Source organism: Dreissena polymorpha, chromosome 10 (assembly GCF_020536995.1).
Source record: "Dreissena polymorpha isolate Duluth1 chromosome 10, UMN_Dpol_1.0, whole genome shotgun sequence".
In the NCBI taxonomy this organism is placed as follows: domain Eukaryota; kingdom Metazoa; phylum Mollusca; class Bivalvia; order Myida; family Dreissenidae; genus Dreissena; species Dreissena polymorpha.
Genome location: NC_068364.1, coordinates 3,906,972 through 3,925,306, shown reverse-complemented (window position 1 = coordinate 3,925,306; position 18,335 = coordinate 3,906,972). Strand labels below are relative to the sequence as shown.

The 18,335-nt window shown below is 35.7% G+C and overlaps 1 protein-coding gene across 3 annotated transcripts in view; it reads left to right on the top strand.

Moving 5' to 3' along the window:
* The window catches only part of LOC127847088 (transcription factor 4-like), a 104,839-nt gene that overhangs the window by 8,288 nt on the left and 78,216 nt on the right, over positions 1-18,335 (top strand). For all 3 annotated transcript variants that reach the window (XM_052378688.1, XM_052378687.1, XM_052378686.1), the window contains exons 2-3: positions 7,342-7,423; positions 13,973-13,993. In XM_052378688.1, the coding sequence (XP_052234648.1) occupies positions 7,342-7,423; positions 13,973-13,993 (103 nt within the window). The remainder of the gene's footprint in view (positions 1-7,341; positions 7,424-13,972; positions 13,994-18,335) is intronic.

Sequence of the window (18,335 nt, the reverse complement as noted above, 5' to 3'; positions counted from 1 at the left end):
AAATAAACAGTGCTAAAATATCCTTTGTTTCATAAAAAGCGCGCGAAAATTATGCAGACATGTAGAACGTCGTTTGGAAAGTTTGGGTGTATTTTGTGTTGTATAAATACATGAACATCACGTCAGGCGTAAATCGCGTGTTCAGTGGAGAAAAAAAACGCCCCGATTAGACGTTATTTCATCATCTCTATAAATAGTAACAAATGCCCAAATGTATTTGATACTTAAGGAAATATCGAGAATGTTTGTGTATCGTAAATATTTACCAGCATTTGCTTTAAAACTGGAATATACGGGATTATCGGGTAATTAGTAGCGATATAAGCTGTATAATATGAACAAAATAAAACGTGTTTATATACGCATATTCAAACAATAGTTGTAATAAGCTGATACTTTACAAAACTACAAATACGTCGTCACCGTCTTGATTATTGATGTGGCTTCAAACTGCTAATTTTCGCAGCTAAAATATAATAGTGGAATCAACATGCAATTAATTTATAAATCCACCATATGCTGGAGCCTTGACCACTTGTATGTGCTAAAACATAATTACGTGACCTTGTTTATGTGTGAAATACATACGCTACGGGCGGGAAACAAACTTAATAATTGGACACATTAACTATGCTTACATGTATATGCTAATACAATCCGCGCACAATAAATTTATTATGATTTTAATTATTATTATAATTGTTCTTTCAAAATTTGTTAACTACATGTAACTAATAATTTAAAAAAAATAATTTTATGATCGCATCGACTCGGCATCATGTCGCGGACCGCGGCATGCCTCGGTGGACAGATGCGAAGTTTCGCTGCGAAATGCGACTTGCCGCCGCATACTGACGCGGCTTCAACGACTGACGCGGCATCGACTCGTTTCGCCTTGCCGCCGCGGATCGCGAAATACGTTTGTTCCGCTTTGGCTGTACTGTATCCCTGCAACTTTATTTAGGACTTTGACTTTAATATCATACTTTTTCATGTGTTTAAGAACAAAAAGGTCAGAGACATGCATCTTTTTTGTAAAAAAAAACCCCTGAAGTATGTAGGTGAGTTATAGACATTGAAATGAACAGTTTTTATTTTTTTCCCAAATATGTCTCTTTCGCGCTCTATTTTCCCCTTTTACCCAGCGTCCAGCGTCTTCCCCTTTTTCTAAAAAAAACCCCTGTATGATTTTGTTCTTTTAATTTGAATGATTAAAAAGAGTTATATCAAATTTAGTATTTCCCTAATCAGTGGACTTAAAGTGTGAAAAAAAGGCTAATGAATTTATTTTTCCAATTTCATGAAAATGCCAATAAAATTCCCAATTCCAAAGCCATGGGCTATCTTCCCAAAAAGTGGAGAAAAAAACCTGCCATCGGAGTTGCTGCACGCGGAGTAGCGAGGGCAATTGGGGAAAACGCGTGGACTGTACTGTAGTGAAATGGACAATACTGCTTATTTTTAACTCTTTATGTCTGTACTTAACAGTTCTATTGCTAAACGAATGTTAAACCATTAATTGAGAACTTCAGGACAGGATCTGGAGAAAGGGAATTTTTTCGCGATTGGGAATGCGACAGCTAACTCTATATTAAGCTAAAAAGCTTTGAATTGACTTATTGGTCTGGTTTACTCAATGCAAGGGTTGGAGGGATCATATTAACTAAGAGCATATTGCCACCTCAGTCATTGGTGCCATATCTTGACCATAATTTTAAGGGACCTTTTCAAGTTTTGGTAAATTGACAAAATTAACAAAAAAATTGTTTCAGATTTCCAAATTTTCGTTCTAGTTATGATATTTGTGAGGAAACAGTAATGCTGAAAATTTACCATGCTCTAAAATATCAATTGCATGCATCTTTTGACGATTTAAAAACCCATCATGTCTCCCGAATTGGCGCCGACCCTTAACTTTTTATTGGGGGTCACCAAAAAAATTTAAAAAATGTGTTCATTTTCGTTCATATAAGATGTAATATCAAACAAACAAAGCATATAATATATACATGTATTTCTTACAGTACAGTCCACGCGTTTTCCCCAATTTCCCTCGCTACTCCGCGGACACGCCCACGGAGGGAGATTAAGAACGTCCCGCGGAGTTTGCATGATTGGTGCCACCGAGGTGTGATCAGCAAATTGATAAGCAGACGTGGCGGCCCTCAGCGTTGGGCAACAAGGAGGAAACTCCATGTAAAACGAGATAATGATCAATTTAACTTTGTTTGAATTCCTGATTTTCAAATAAAATTACATTCTTTACAAGTACATATGTATATAAAATAATGACATTCAAAACAATGTATTACCAGTAATTATCATTGACCAGTCGCCAAATATGAGATCGCTCCGCCCACTAAGTTGTGTTTTCATAAAACAAAATCTTATTGAATATTTCGTGAGTTTGATTGACAGTTGGTGAGTGGTCAATTATGGACCAAATCGGCAGAGTGACATTCACACATGTTAATCCCTTTTGTCAAAACACCACAAGCAGCATTCTACACAATAGGTCAATAGACGAGCTTTGCGTGTTTTCATAACGCCACACACTTAATCCAGTTCCGTCCAGATGTTCTCTTTAATCAGTATACAGTACAATAACTGTTTTAATAATTACTCTACTAAAATACCATAACGATAAAGATACGGCGTGTTTGAATTGAAATTAATTTGGAGGAAATATCAAATTATTTGCGATATAATTGTGTTAAAAAATACCAAAGAAACTTTTAACCGAAATCAACAGAATTCAGTGTTCACTGCGCTACAAAGTTTGTATAAAAAAATCAATACATGCACGCTTTCCACGCATAAACCTTGAACTTGTCCATCGCAGCATAATTTTCGCGCGCTTTTGTCGGGAACTATACATAATGACTGTGTATAGGAAGCATTTATAAACGTCGTGTTAACATTAAAAATCGGAAGCGTTTTTCAGATTACAAACTATTATTCTCATTTGGAAATTTAATGGAACATTTATTCTTGTGCTATGAATTAAATATTAATTTGTCAAAACGCTTGACATGTCCTATATTCATTCATATTGTAGACGTACCTGTGAATAAAAAAAATATATTAATTTTTTATACAATTATCTATTTTTATAAGTCACAGTATTTAAACAATTTTTAATTACATTGTTTTTAGTGGTTGGCATGCTCAGGCAGCTCAGTAGCACCGCGGTGTTGCGCGACTGTGTCCTGATAAGAATGGAACTTGTCTGCATTTACCGACTAGGCTTAAGTAATAATCGCCGGGGGTATTAGCTTACTCGGTGGAACGCTGAGGGTTTTAGCGAGTAAACCTCGCCTTCCCCGCTGCGGAATCACTCTTTAGTAGACAAATGCCCCGCGGAGGGAGCGCGTTTTTTGGGGGAAAAGGCGAAAAGCGGAATTTTAGAAGATCTTTTCACCAACTATTCAACACTTAAAATTGCTATATTTTAATGTTATGGACATAAATGTACATTTAGTCAAAATCAAAATTAGTAATACCAGCTGGCAACATTTAAAAGTATAAAAGTAAAAAATAAATATATAAAAAATTGAAGGGGGGAATTTTGTATGAGCACGGATTGCGGAGTTGTCTTAGCCTTGGACTTTTACTCCAGGGGTCAGTGGTGCCACTGCTTCAAGCCCAGATGAGGGTTACTTTTTATGCCCCCAAAGGGTGGCATATAGTTTTCGAACTGTCCGTCTGTCTGTCAGTCTGTCTATCCGTCCGAAAACTTTAACATTGGTCATAACTTTTGCAATATTGAAGATAGTAACTTGATATTTGCATGCATGTGTATCTCATGGAGCTGCACATTTTGAGTGGTGAAAGTCAAGGTCAAGATCATCCTTCAAGGTCAAAAGTCAAATATATGGCTTCAACGCGGCGCAGAAGGGGGCTTTGTGTTTGACAAACACATCTCTTGTTTCTTTCTTTAATTTTTATGTCCCCCTGGGTTGATTGTTGTTTTAATTGGAAATACACAATGTATCATTGACGGGTGAGTCTGAAAATAGTTCCAGTTTGTTTAAAAGCAAGGCCCTGAGGTGGGTGGCAAATTTCTTTTTATTGCTATAGTGAAATATTGTGAACTCTCTATAAGACAAATTTTAGTTCAATCTTAATGAAACATGCTGAGAACATACGTTCCTATAATATCTTGATTTACTTTGAAATGGCTCCGGTGCTCTGAAGAGCATGGTTTCCAGGGGCGAGCGAATTTCTTCTTGTGAACCTTATGATGATATTTATGTTTCATGAAGTACTTTTATTATTTTGAACTCCACCTTTCCAGAATATTTAAGTTCCTTTGGGTCTCAGGTGAGCCCCTTAGGGCCCTTGTTTAACGTAACTTTTTAGATCCAATGTTGACATATATCAATATAAAGCATTTAATTACAAACTTCAATACATGTCAGTGTTTTTTTTATGGCAATTTCGATGCCGATATTCAGCCCAATTCCCCTGAAAAAAGAGTATATATTTTTCCCCCAATTTGTAGAAAAAATCCCCTCCAAAAGAAAAAAAAATAATTTTTTTTAAATAACTGTCTTATGATAAATATACAGGGCTCAACATTAATGGTTGTCCTATTGCCCCTGGCAAGTAAAAGTTGGGTCTGGGCAAGTTATTTTATAATCTAGTTGTCCGCTCGGAAAAGTGCAAAAAAGAACAAAGAGCATTTAATTTAGACTTTAATTGCTGTAATCGTTTTTTTAAATGTTCAAAAATAAAAAAGGTTTTGTGGTGTATCATTTTGGTTTATTAAACAATATGAGGTTTACAGTTGATGTGATATTTCATGTTTGGGCAAGTTGCTTTATGTAACGTTCAGTGCAAGTAGATTTTGAAAGTACTGGCCCGGTAGGGCAAGTTGGTTTTTCAGTTAATGTTGAGTCCTGATATATCTCAAATTAGGAAAACTAAGACTGTGCATGAAGGCTGAACTGTCTGAAACTAATGTTGAAAAATCATTGATATATATTTAAGAAAAAGGACAAAGACATTCAGCTGTGAGTATTACATGTTTGCATTCATGTGTATTCATATAATAAATATCATTACATATAAAAGAGTAAATTTTTAATTTTCCCCTTTTCCTAAAAATCTACGCGTTTTTCCCCTTTGGACGGGCCCCGCCACCATTCCCCTATAGGTGAAAAAAAAACCTGCATGTCAAAATCCCTTTAACTTTTATACGTACATGTATATGAGTTGGAAAAGGTTAAACTGTGAGGTGTGTGGTTACATAAAAAGTACAAATTTGTCTGCACCAATTAAAAACATCTTACATGTAATTGTGCCCTACCGGTGAAACCTGAGGGGACTTATGGTGTCAGCGATTTTTTTTGTCCTATTGGGAAAAGTACCCGTTCCGGTCCAATTGGGAAAAATTGAGTCGTGAAATCCTCAAAATTGGGAAATATTGAGTTGTGAAAACCTTGAAATTGAGAAAAATGCCTCGTGAAATCTTCAAATTGGGAAATTAGTGTATTTGATTTTTTGCTAACAAATACCTTAAAATTGAGAATAACTGATGTCGAGTTGTTAATATTATATTTACTAAGGTTCTAGCCACAGAGCTGCATAAGTAAATTAATTAAAGTTCATTAAAAAAAAACAAAAAACATTCATTTGGGAAATATGTAATTTTTCCCAGATTGGGAAAGTGCTGTTTTCCGGTACTTTACAAAGAAGGAACAAAATCGCTGGGTGTGCGCTCTGTTTGTCTGTCTGTCACACTTTTCAGAATCCTGCGATAACTTAAAAAGTTCTTCATATTTTTTCTTGAAACTTGAAACATGGATAGTTGGCAATATGGAGATTATGCACGTCTTTTCATTTTGTTACTTTGTCAAGAATTCTGGTTACTATGGCAACAAATAAAAAAAATACAAAAAAAATACTGACAATGGTGGAGTTTCACCGGTAGGGGACCATATTTCTTGGCAATCTCTTGTTGTCAATAACCACTGAGTACATGTGTAATTATGCCAGTTAAAGAAGAGCAAGGCTACAATGTATATCATACTGGTATTCATTAAATAAAAAATTCAAATTTTAAATCTCAATTTTAATTCAAATCTACAGGTATGTCTCCAGTACATGTACTTATAGATTGAGTCGTGATTGCAAAATTAATGTATCTGATCAAGAAAACAGTTCAGTTACAACAGTTTCTCATTCAAACCTTCTTGAGCAGTGCCCTTGTACGCCACACAAACCTCAAAACCTTCGGCTCATACAGGTCCATTAACAGAGATCACCCAGCGTAACAGAACACCTGTTACTTAGGAGGTCAGAAGTCAAACCGATCAACTGAGAAATACAATGGGGGCATTGTATAGACTGTAGTTGTGACTGGTAAACGATTATGGAAATGCTGTCATCTGTGAGACTGTTGGGGGGAAGGGGGGGGGGGGGTTAAAGTGATTATTTGTATCATAGTTGGGGGTTTGAATTGTTATAAAGCTTTTTTCTGTAGGCAGAGCACATTGACATATAATTCATATAACTGTGGAAGAAGATAATACAATTTGTTAAACAAGGTAAATAAATTGCAAATGTAATTAAACGACAATAGAAAAATGTTCATAATGTGCCTGTAAAATGCACTGACTTAAATTTCTTATATTATTCAGGTACATATTCAAATTTTAAGGCAAAAATATGTTCGCAAAACCACCAGTTAATTAAATATAAATTGCCCATAGCTTACTTGACCCTAGGCCCTCAAAGATGTTATGGTTATTCATGGTATACCGTTACAATGTTTACAAGGGGTTCCTATAAATATTGTAGATGCACTAAAATTATATTTTGTGTCAGTCACTCTTACCCAAATATTTTGTTTTCCAAAAATAGACCCATTATCAAGCTTTTTGGAATATTTTGTGGGAAAATAAACGCTGTCAGTAAGGAGCCGAGCATTATATAATCATGTCACTTTCAGGCAAGCGACTTATACTTAACAAAAATATATGTAGGGTTTAAGATGAAAATGTGGATATTACCTTAACCGCAACCAGGCCAAATCTTCATTGCCATGGGAGCAGGGGTGTTGAATTTTTTATGTCTGCAGTGTCTACCTCAAATCCTACGAGGGCCTTCCTTTGAATCTTAATATGACCTTTGACTCTTTTAATTTTTTTTTACTTTTGTGTTTTTAAATGTAAGAGTCAAATTCATAATCGACCAAGAAGACAAAACCATCCAAATTTGACTGACTCTCAGAAATCTGAGACTAATGGTCAGTTTGGGCTCTTAACTTTTTTAATCAAAAGGAAATTTTGCCTATGATAAGTGCATAAAACACCAGTATATTTCTCTTCTCTGCAGGGTTGGAGGCCCCTACCAGAGGTTTGGTGAGCGGATGCACATGCCGGATAAGGAGCTTAACGACCTACTGGACTTCAGCGCGGTAAGTACTGCCCCAGTACCCAACCAATATCAGGAGTCAAGTACCGCCCCAGTACCCAACCAATATCAGAAGTCAAGTACCGCCCCAGTACCCAACCAATATCAGGAGTCAAGTACCGCCCCAGTACCCAACCAATATCAGGAGTCAAGTACCGCCCTAGAACCCAGCCAATATCAGGAGTCAAGTACTGCCCCAGAACCCAACCAATATCGGGAGTCAAGTACCACCCCAGAACCCAACCAATATCAGGAGTCAAGTACCGCCCCAGAACCCAACCAATATCAGGAGTCTAGTACGGCCCCAGTACCCAACCAATATCAGGAGTCAAGTACCGCCCCAGAACCCAACCAATATCAGAAGTCAAGTACCGTCCCAGAACCCAACCAATATCAGGAGTCAAGTACCGCCCCAGAACCCAACCAATATCAGGAGTCAAGTACCGCCCCAGTACCCAAACAATATCAGGAGTCAAGTACTGCCCCAGTACCCAACCAATATCAGGAGTAAAGTACCGCCCCAGTACCCAACCAATATCAGGAGTCAAGCACCGCCCCAGTACCCACTACCCAACCAATATCAGGATTCAAGTACCACCCCAGTACCCAACCAATATCAGGAGTCAAGTACTGCCTCAGTAACCAACCAATATCAGGAGTCAAGTACTGCCTCAGTAACCAACCAATATCAGGTGTCAAGTACTGCCCCAGTACCCAACCAATATCAGGAGTCAAAATCGACAGGGGCCTGTCAGTAAATGCATGCTTTATTCTACCATTCACCACGTTATCCAATGGCTTAGGAAAGATAGTTATTATCATTTGATACATATGTTTTTTAGTTGGTCGCGTTAGCGGCCAGCTAAATTTCCAGAGCATATTTTGCAAATCAGTATGTGCTTAGAAGCCATAAGTATGGTAAGAACCACAACTCACTCTGCAAGGGACGATTACCGCTGCCTGTCTGCAGCAGACGATAAATGATTCTGCTCTAGCAGTGAGTGTATATACCCTCTAGCAGTAAGTTTATATACCAGCTTGTAAGTTAACATTGGCCAGTCTAGTGTTTATCATTGAAATCTGTACATATTGGCTGCTTTCAGGGAAAATGGGGCTTAATGCACGTCAAATAAGATTAGCCTGTGCAATGTGCACAGGCTAATCAAGGACGACAACAGCGAACAACTGCAGTGCCTTCAGGGCTTAGATTATGTAGACCTGATTTATATGGTATAGGGTCAATTTTTTATGGTTTTAAGTTTTAACAATGATTTTCTTCAGTGATCGGTTACTTATGACAACCCTTATTGTTACAAATTATCAAATTCAGCTTAGGAAATTTTCTTTCTGATATTACCTTGTCTTAAAAAAACATGAAATAAAAGATAAAAGAAAAGAATAAACCTATTAGAGCCCCATGATTTTCAGATATGTTCTCAGTACTAGAAGGATTAAATGAAGCAGGCTGTGATAAGTTTTTAACCCTGCCATAATATTGGGAAAGAGTTTTGTTGCATTTTATTTGAGCAAGTGTCATTCTTACAAGAAGATCGTGAGTTTGAGCCCTTATTCTTCCCATGACAGTATTTTTAATGTTTGTTCTGGAGCTTTGATCTCATTATATAGTTGTCTGCTATAACAACTTGGAATAGCACCCAACATAAACCTTACACTGACCATTATGCATGGCTATGTGAAAAGTACCGGTACCACTTTCAGAATAATCTAAAAATCGCCATTGGTGAAAATTTGTTGCCAGAATATTTATTTTGTTGCCATTTTAGTCAATGGCGATCGACAGCGGGGACCCTGCCTTAAGTTATGTTGGTGCCTCCACCCACCCCTCCCCTGATCTTACTCTGGACTGATAAACACACAATTGTAAAATTCTGTTCAAATTTGATATAATTTTGCCAGCATTTAATTGCAAATGAAAAAACACAAACATAGCTTCATGACATGTGTTACACAAAGAAATGAATAGCATTAAGGGAATTATTGAAAATGTCACAAGACTGGGTGGGCAAGCTGTATGTTTTCTTTTCCTCCATGTTTCTGTAATTGTTAGTACATTGATGCTTATTAGTCCAGGGGTGTTGGTGAGCTAATCTGGACATACATGTATTTACCTCCCCTAAAGCCCTTTACATTTAAATTCCCCAAATTAAAAGAAGAGAATGACAGAGTGTTTTCAAAAGCTATTAATTTTGTCAAATTTGATTTAATAGTATAGTTGTTCTATTTGGTTGCACATTAATTTTGAGTTTTAGAATATTAATATTCTGTTGTTGATTTTTATGCCCCCGGTAGGGTGGCATATAGCATTTGAACTGTCAGTCTGTGCGTCCGTCCGAAAACGTTAACATTGGCAATAAACTTTTGTAATATTAAAGAAAGCAACTTGATATTTGGCATGCATGTATATCTCATGAAGCTGCACATTTTGAGGTGTGAAAGGTCAAAGTCATCCTTCAAGGTCAAAACACAGGTGGTTAGCGTGTGGCTATGATATTAATTAGTGAAAACATCATTTTGAATGATAAATAATCATATTATAACGAAAAATTAACTTTTCTGAAAAAAAATATTTCACTATCAAATATATATATAACAAGGTATGCAACTCAAAATCACCCCAAAACGGGGTGCATCGCTTTGAACAGCCATATCTTCATCAATTGTGCAGCGATTTTCACGATCTCGGTCTTATTCAACGCAGAAATGAATTTCCTTTCTGGAAATGTATATGTCTTGCAATATTTTTACAAATGCTGGGTCAACTTTTAAGAAATAACACGATACACAACACGCATGACCCAGTTGACAGTGATCATGTATTCTTTATGAATGAAATCTCCAGTCGTAAAGACACACCTCCGCATTGGACCAATGAAATCACTCGTATGTTTAAAATGTCAGTTAGTTGAAATGTATGTAAACAAAGGTTTCAAACGGCGCTGGACAGTTAGTCTTGATGCAGAATGTAACGACAAGAACGGTAATAATGTTTTTTCATACGTTTTATTGAATAATGGTATCGAACTACATGAACTTTGTAGGGAAGTTGCCCTTTACTCCGTGAAGATTTCAGTCTTAAAGACAGCATGATCACTGTCAACTGGGTCATGCGTGTTGTGTATTGTGTTATTTCTTAAAAGTTGACCCAGCATTTGTTAAAATATTGCAAGACATATACATTTCCAGAAAGGAAATTCATTTCTGCGTTGAATAAGACCGAGATCGTGAAAATCGCTGCAAAATTTATGAAGATATGGCTGTTCAAAGCGATGCACCCCGTTTTGGGCTGATTTTGAGTTGCATACCTTGTTATATATATATTTGATAGTGAAATATTTTTTTTTCAGAAAAGTTAATTTTTCGTTATAATATGATTATTTATCATTCAAAATGATGTTTTCACTAATTAATATCATAGCCACACGCTAACCACCTGTGGGTCAAAAGTAAAAAAATACAATCCAAGGGAAGTAATAAGCTTTAAAAGGGAGATAATTTCTAAACCTGCCCAATGATATATTGAAATTTTATTTCAAAGCGGCGCAATAGGGGGCATTGTGTTTCTGACAAACACATCTCTTGTTAGAATATCTTAAAGTACATGTTGTTTCTTTTCATTAAATTACAAGTTGTGTTTGCTGTGTTTATGATTTTACAAATGTAGTATTAATAGTGCTATACATCTTTCAATGCAAACATGAGTCTTGTTTTTGTTATGGTCAATTTTCAGGATTCATCTTCAACAGTTAATTAAGGATTAAAAAATAATTTTGATTAGTTGGCTTTAATTAATATGATTTACATGTAAGCAATTTCCTGCTTTGCTGAAGTTGTTGTTTGTATGCGAAGCTTTTTACATGTAACGCATATGGGAGAGACCCAAGGGAGATTTGTTTCCACATTTACCCTTTAAAATGCACTTATCGTGTGAGAGTTTACGCCCATCTTTTAAGGGGGAGGGAAATAAAGGAACTTTTGCAAAAGAGATTTAGTTAACACTATTTTGGTGTAAATTGATGTAAAAAATAAATTGATGCTAAAATACTGATGTGATATATTTTATGCCATTGTGAATGTGAGATGCAAGTTTTATTTGCATACACTTACAGTATTAAAATTGTATTTTTATGACCAAATATGATGTTAATGTTTGAATTTTAACTTAGTTTAACATAGTTTACAGGTTGTATTATGTGGACAAAATGCTGTTGATCAGTATATTGTTAGCATTTCTGAGCACAAAGTACTTAATTTGAACCATTGCAGCGTCATGTGTTATGAGTTATGTGTTGTGAGGTTGTAAACTTTTATATTGTAACCTATATTAAGGCCACATGTTGCATTCTGTCTAGATAAAACTTTGTTAGAATGTTAAATTGTTAAATAAATCTAGATCAAGGTAAAATCTGGGTCCCTTGCATGGATAGATGAGATAACTTAGTCAACTCCAGAGGGGACATTTATAACTTAATCAGATGAAAGTTGGTCAGGATGGTTATGGCAACAGCGTCTTGGAAGATTTTGAATCTGGGTCACGTCTTTCCAAACTTGAGGTCACATGGTCAAATATTTTAACAGTCTAAATGATAAAAAGCCTAGTGGGAATGTTTATATTGATAATTTTATGGCCATGTTTGAATAAGGTTTAAGTGTGGTAAAAAACTAGATCACCAGGTCAATTTTTCAACAATTGGAGTAATGTGCATGCAGGTGAGCATTTAAGGGCCATAGTGACTCTTGTTTTTCAGTATACTGCACAGTATTTACGCTCAGTTCACATTGGCACGTATATTTCATTGTAAATGTATGTACTTTTCAAGATTTTGATAGTTACAATGTATTGCCACAGTGGGGTATACAGGCATTAGATTGTTATTTTCAGTCAGACTCTGTTTTGGGTATATCACAAAATTAACATTTAAGCACCAAAAGAGACTAAAATCAACAATTGTTTGTATATTTTGGTGTTTTTGTTTTTAGCTCACCTGAGCACAACTTTTTGTGATCACCTTTTGTCCGTCGTCCGTCGTCAACATTTGCCTTGTTAACACTCTAGAGGCCACATTTATTGTCCAATCTTCATGAAATTTGGTTTGAAGATTGGTCTCAATGATATCTTGGATGAGTTTGAAAATAATTATGTTTGCTTGAAAAACTTGGACTCCAAGGGTCGGGGCATTTTTCCTTATATGCAGGGGACAAAAATATTTATTAATTGCACTCGTCCTGCAGGACAAGTGCATTAAAATTTTCACTCGTCCTGCAAACACATGCACTTGTTCTTCAAATATGTGTGAAAGAAAGATTGCAAAGGACTGATATGACTAACAATATTTCCTATATCACTGCTAAAATGCTGCTTACTTAGTTATTCATGCCAGCTGATCACAGAAGAAATGTTAACTTACTTTATTTATGAGGAACACAAAATAAATAAATGAAGACAAATTTGTTTTTTCCTTTTTCTAATGCTTGCGTGCTTTCCATTTCGGATGGTTGAACATCGCTCGTGCCCCCTTTAAAGAACGCTCGTATGTCAGACATTTTTCAGATGAAATTCAGACTGGTTTAAAACCGTACTTTGCAGTAAAATAATTCTTTAAAAAAATCAATACTTATAGTGAATGAAGTCAGATGGTTCCCTGTCAACATGGACGCGCAAAGTTTACACCAAAAAGCCAATTTTTACTCGGGACACAGTCTCGCATAACAACGCGCACCTGCTGTATGAAATTTTCAATTACGAGTTCTGGTTCATTATCGTTCTACTTTCAGAATAGATATGCTTTAAGAAATGATTTTATTTAATGAAAAAGAGTCTTACTGGTCAGAAAATATATATTTTAACATCATTTTTTTTTCACTTGTCCTGTAGGACGAGAGCTTTAGGGAAATTCACTCGTCCTTTCAAGATTTCACTCGTCAATACGAGCGGACGAGTGGAATTTTTGTCCCCTGCTTATATGGCTTTAGTAAAATCTTGTTAACACTCTAGAGGCCACATTTACTGTCCGATCTTCATGAAACTTGGTCAGAAGATTCATTCCGATAATATCTTGGACGAGTTCAAAAATGATGCCGGTTGGTTGAAAAACATGGCCGCCAGGGGGCAGGGCATTTTTCCTTATATGGCTATAGTAAAACCTTGTTAACAGTCTAGAGGCCACATTTATTTTCCGATCTTCATGAAACTTGGTCAGAAGATTTGTCCCAATAATATCTTGTTATCTCAGGTGAGCGACTTTGGGCCTTTTAGGCCCTCTTGTTTAAATATTTATTGGTGTCAACAGATTATCATTTAAAAGACAAGAAAAGGGATTATTTATAAAAACAAAGAGCAGATTTCAGCATATTATCATCTGTAAAAAATTGTTGGGTTTATGAACATATTACCACGGAAAAGTGCATTTTATATGTACATGTACTCCATTTATGTTATTTTTAGGCTTCAGTGTGTTATTTATGTTATTTATGTGTCTTTCTATTTTATATCCTGACCTTTGACCTTGAAAATCCCGCATGGTGATGTCAACAGTTCAACGACCCATTTCATAAGGTCAGTGTTTGGTTGCCATTGCAACGTTTAGATTTTCATACTAACCCTATCCTCCTACCCTTTTCTATGCTTCATACAAATGTTTTTGTTCTAATTTGATGGTCACTGTGATGCCCCAGTCAGAAGTATACCCACTAAGGTGGATATTAAATATGAATAAGCATTTGTGTGTATAAAAAAAGGTAAGGGACTTGCGTATATTTTAATGATGTCATCAAATGCAGTTACTTACTGTAACTTCTACATAATATTTGGAATAGTCCAAAATGATTTAAAAGGACAAATGAATAATAGTAAATAATGTCTGTCCCAGGATTAAAACCTGGGACCTTTTGAATCAAAGTGTAACATGCTTCCACAAGACCAAGCAGGCGTTTAAGGTAAAATGTAGTTTAAACGCTATGGAGTTGGTAAAATGATTTTACCAATGAAATGGTATTTTGAACACTTATGTTAGTAATACACATGTACACACATTTTCCATATAAAAGATGAAAAGAATTACAAATCATGAAATGCTTCATTATTGTAAAGATTTTAATTGATGACTTTAAAATAACAAAACTATATTTTGCTGTTAAGAAACAGTTTTTTATATTGTATTTTGCTTTCTGTGGCATTTGTTTACCTAACGCTATGTTTTAGAATGCTTCTTTTCAACGCATTGTAGATTTTAAGAAGTAATTCTTTAATTTGAATTATGGCATGACTTTCCAAATTGAGCAAATTTCTTTTCCTCAAAAAGGTGACAAATACAGAATTTCTTTTTTCAATATTTAAATAGTTCTGTAGTATCCTTCCAAATTGGCTTTAATCTGTCTGACAACCTTTTTGCATTATGCCCTTTCAAGGTTACAATATACCAAAAGATTTCCTACACAAATTCAATGTAAAAGCAATAACTTCAACAAAAAATAAAGTCAAACTTTTGCGCATAGAGACCCCCATAACCATACCTTTTCTTAAAGAGCATTCCAAGCCGCAATGATTTAGACAATAAAAAAGGGGGGTCATGCGTTTTGCAAGAAAGAACTCGATGCGAATCAGCGGTCACTGTTTTACAGCCATCAATTTACCGGGTTCGTACCAGTGGATGAGGGTTTCCCGCCATCTGTCAAAGTCTCATGTAGTCTTTAACCTTCAAGCAAATGAGTGAATTTCTGTTAAACATCAATGTTTTCCCTACCACATGCACAAAGAAACATTCTAAAATAAAGTCATGGCAAGTGCCCACACAGAAAATTGTGTCTTTCTATAAATGATGTTCAGGTTTTTAAAGAGTATAGCATTGCACTCCCAAAAGATTTAGTATATTGTAACCTCAAGGTTTACATGTACACTGTAGTTCTATTTTTAGAAAACATCTGTCACCAGTGTTGCCATTAGATTTTTGTTGAAATAAATGTCAAAATTGATCGAGTACATGTACTATGTGATCTAGTGATTGTTTACAGTACTTGGTTTTGAATTACCATACCATAATGTCCCATGGGTATGGTAAAGAAAGGGAAACTGGTTTTGGTTGTAATTGGGTTTTAAGAGGGCTTGGATTTATTGGGGCAAGATCTTGTTTACAGGTTGTGTTACACTAACTTTAAGGGAAATAATTTTAATTGATGAGATTTATAAGTTTGTCAGCAGCGCAAAAAGTACATACAACAATGCACACACTACACAAAACAGTGCTTATAGTACATAAAACAGTGCTTTAATTAACTTCATATAAACGTTCATAAAACAGTTTCAGCCGTTCCCCAGGGTCTTTAAGCTCTTGATTGCATCTCTGTCTTGATTTCCTTATCAGCAGGGTTCCCCGTGGGCTTTAAAGAATTGGTACCCCTTAACTTTTTCCAAATTAAAAAGTTGTTGCCAAACTGGTGCCACAATTGGACAATAAGATCATGATATAATAATACAAACAAAAATTAAACATTTTACAGTATGTTTATTTGGGTTGATTTTGTATTTATATTCACTCAATGTATCGATTTTACTCGCTATGAATTGTCTTGGTGGAAGATGTAATTTTGTGACCCGCTAAGAAATTGTGCAACAAGTAAAGTCGCCATATAGCGTGAATATTAATACGAAATAAACGCTTCCTTGCTGATATGGCTGGAAAGTGGGCAGCTTTTAAGTAATTAACAAAAGTATTAAAGGGTAAAACGGCAAAAAATACCTGCCATGTTGTTTGTCAAGTGATTAACCCCTCTGGTTGTGTAGACATCAATGCAGGAGACATGAAATACCCCCAGTTAGTTTTAAGGATATCTGAACATTTGTTACAATTCAGTGCAAGCAAAAACTGCCCAAAGCTTAAAAATCAAGGAATTTCAGTCCGTTAAGACACCAGGTGCAATGTAACCCTGTGTATAAATATTATCTGAGGTCCATTATAGATCTTGAAGAAGAGGACTGTTTGTAATGTAAACAGAGCCATCTGGAGCTGTATTGTTTATCTCCTATCGCTTACATTTGTCATTGCACTGTTCAGTAAAAATCTTGTGTTTGCAATGAAACCCTGAAGCTTTGAAAGTATTATACAAATGTAAACAGTTATATTCAGAAAATAAGAGCGCAAAATTTGAGCAAAAAAAACACACTTCAGTGTTTAAAAATATGCTTATTAATAAGCAATTATTTCAGCATGTCTTACCACAATATGTTTATTTTATGAATTACTTTAATTGATCAATAAATCTTAAAACCATTTAATTGTAATTATACCAAGGCACAGTTATTTGGTTTATTTGATGCTGCACTAATCATAAAGAACAAATAAACCTTTTCCTGTTGTTTCATGTATGTGAATTAATGATCATTTGCATTGAATGTAATGCCTCATAGATGTTTATTGAAATTGTTGGTTTCTGGCAGAATTTATTTTAAACAGAAAATATATGATCTCACCTTCATCAAATTACTTGGCAAAGCAAGAATTGTTTTAAAAATTTGAATAGATTTTATAAGCTATTTTTAGTCCCCTACCGGTTTCACCGGAGGGGACTTCCGGTTTGCGCTCTGTGCGTCTGTCTGTCTGTCACATTTTTCAGGATCCTGCGATAACTTTTAAAGTTCTTAATATTTTTTTCATGAAACTTAAAACATGGGTAGATGGCAATATGGACATTATGCACGTCATTTTGTTTTGTTCCTACGTCAAAAATTCTGGTTGCTATGGCAACAAAAAGACTAGAAATACTGCTGGAAATGGTGGTTTTCTGGATCCTGCGAAAACTAAAAGTTCTTAATATTTCGTCATGAAACTTGAAAATTGGATAGATGGCATTAAGACCATTATGCACGTCATATCGTTTTGTTCCTATGTCAAAATTTCTGGTTGCTATGGCAACAAATATAAAAAAAGAATTATTTTTGACAATGGTTGAGCCGGTAGGGGACTTAATTGCTTGACAATGTCTTGTTCTATTTGTTATTTTCTAAGTCTCTGGTCCGACAGCCAGAGCTCTACCCTGTAGGTACTGGGGGCCTTGCAGCACACAGCTAAGTTTTTAGGTTTTTAGGTTTTGCCAACTTTTAACCCTTTAGATGTATTTATAAAGGGCAAAAACACCAGACTAAGTAATTTGGCAAATATGTCCATTAACCCATTTATTCCTAGCGTCTAGAAAAAAGGCCTTGGCAAACAGCGTAGACCCAGATGAGATGCCGCATGATGCGGCGTCTCATTTGGGTCTACGCTTTTTGCTCTAAGGAATTTCTGTAAGAAATATTCTAAATATAGAAATAAATATACTAGACATCCCTAATTTGGGAAATAAATTTATCCACTTTAGAAGGATGGGAGAGTCCACTAGACATAAATCGTTTAACATGTTAAGAGGTGGGGGAGCAGGGTAGAGGGGGGTTACCCATTGCAAGATCCGTTACTTCTAAGACCAGGCAACCAGGGTGCTGGTGAAGGCCTTGACATTGCTTTACAAGGGCAAATTACTCTTACAATCTTCACCCTCTAATATCTCAGATGTCTCTACACCTATGCCAGATGCTTGTGTGTAACATCAGATTTACTGGCTTGAAGTCTGATGCAAAAAACACCTGTTCCTTATAGCAAATTGCTTTGCAGATTGGTTTCCAGGAAGGGGGTGGTGAGGGGGGGGGTTTGTGAGGCTATATTTTAACCAGACTTAAGAAAACATCTGCTGCTCTTTTGCAAAAATTTAGCCTTAGGCATTGAAAATGTGTTATCTGTGTTAGAGAATGTTTAAAGAAAATGTTTCCTTTTTCTTATGAATTGTTCGCAAAAGTAAAAAAAAAACACCGCAAAAAAATACAAATTGAATTAGTAAGTTTGTTTCATGGCCTGGCCACATAACTTAGT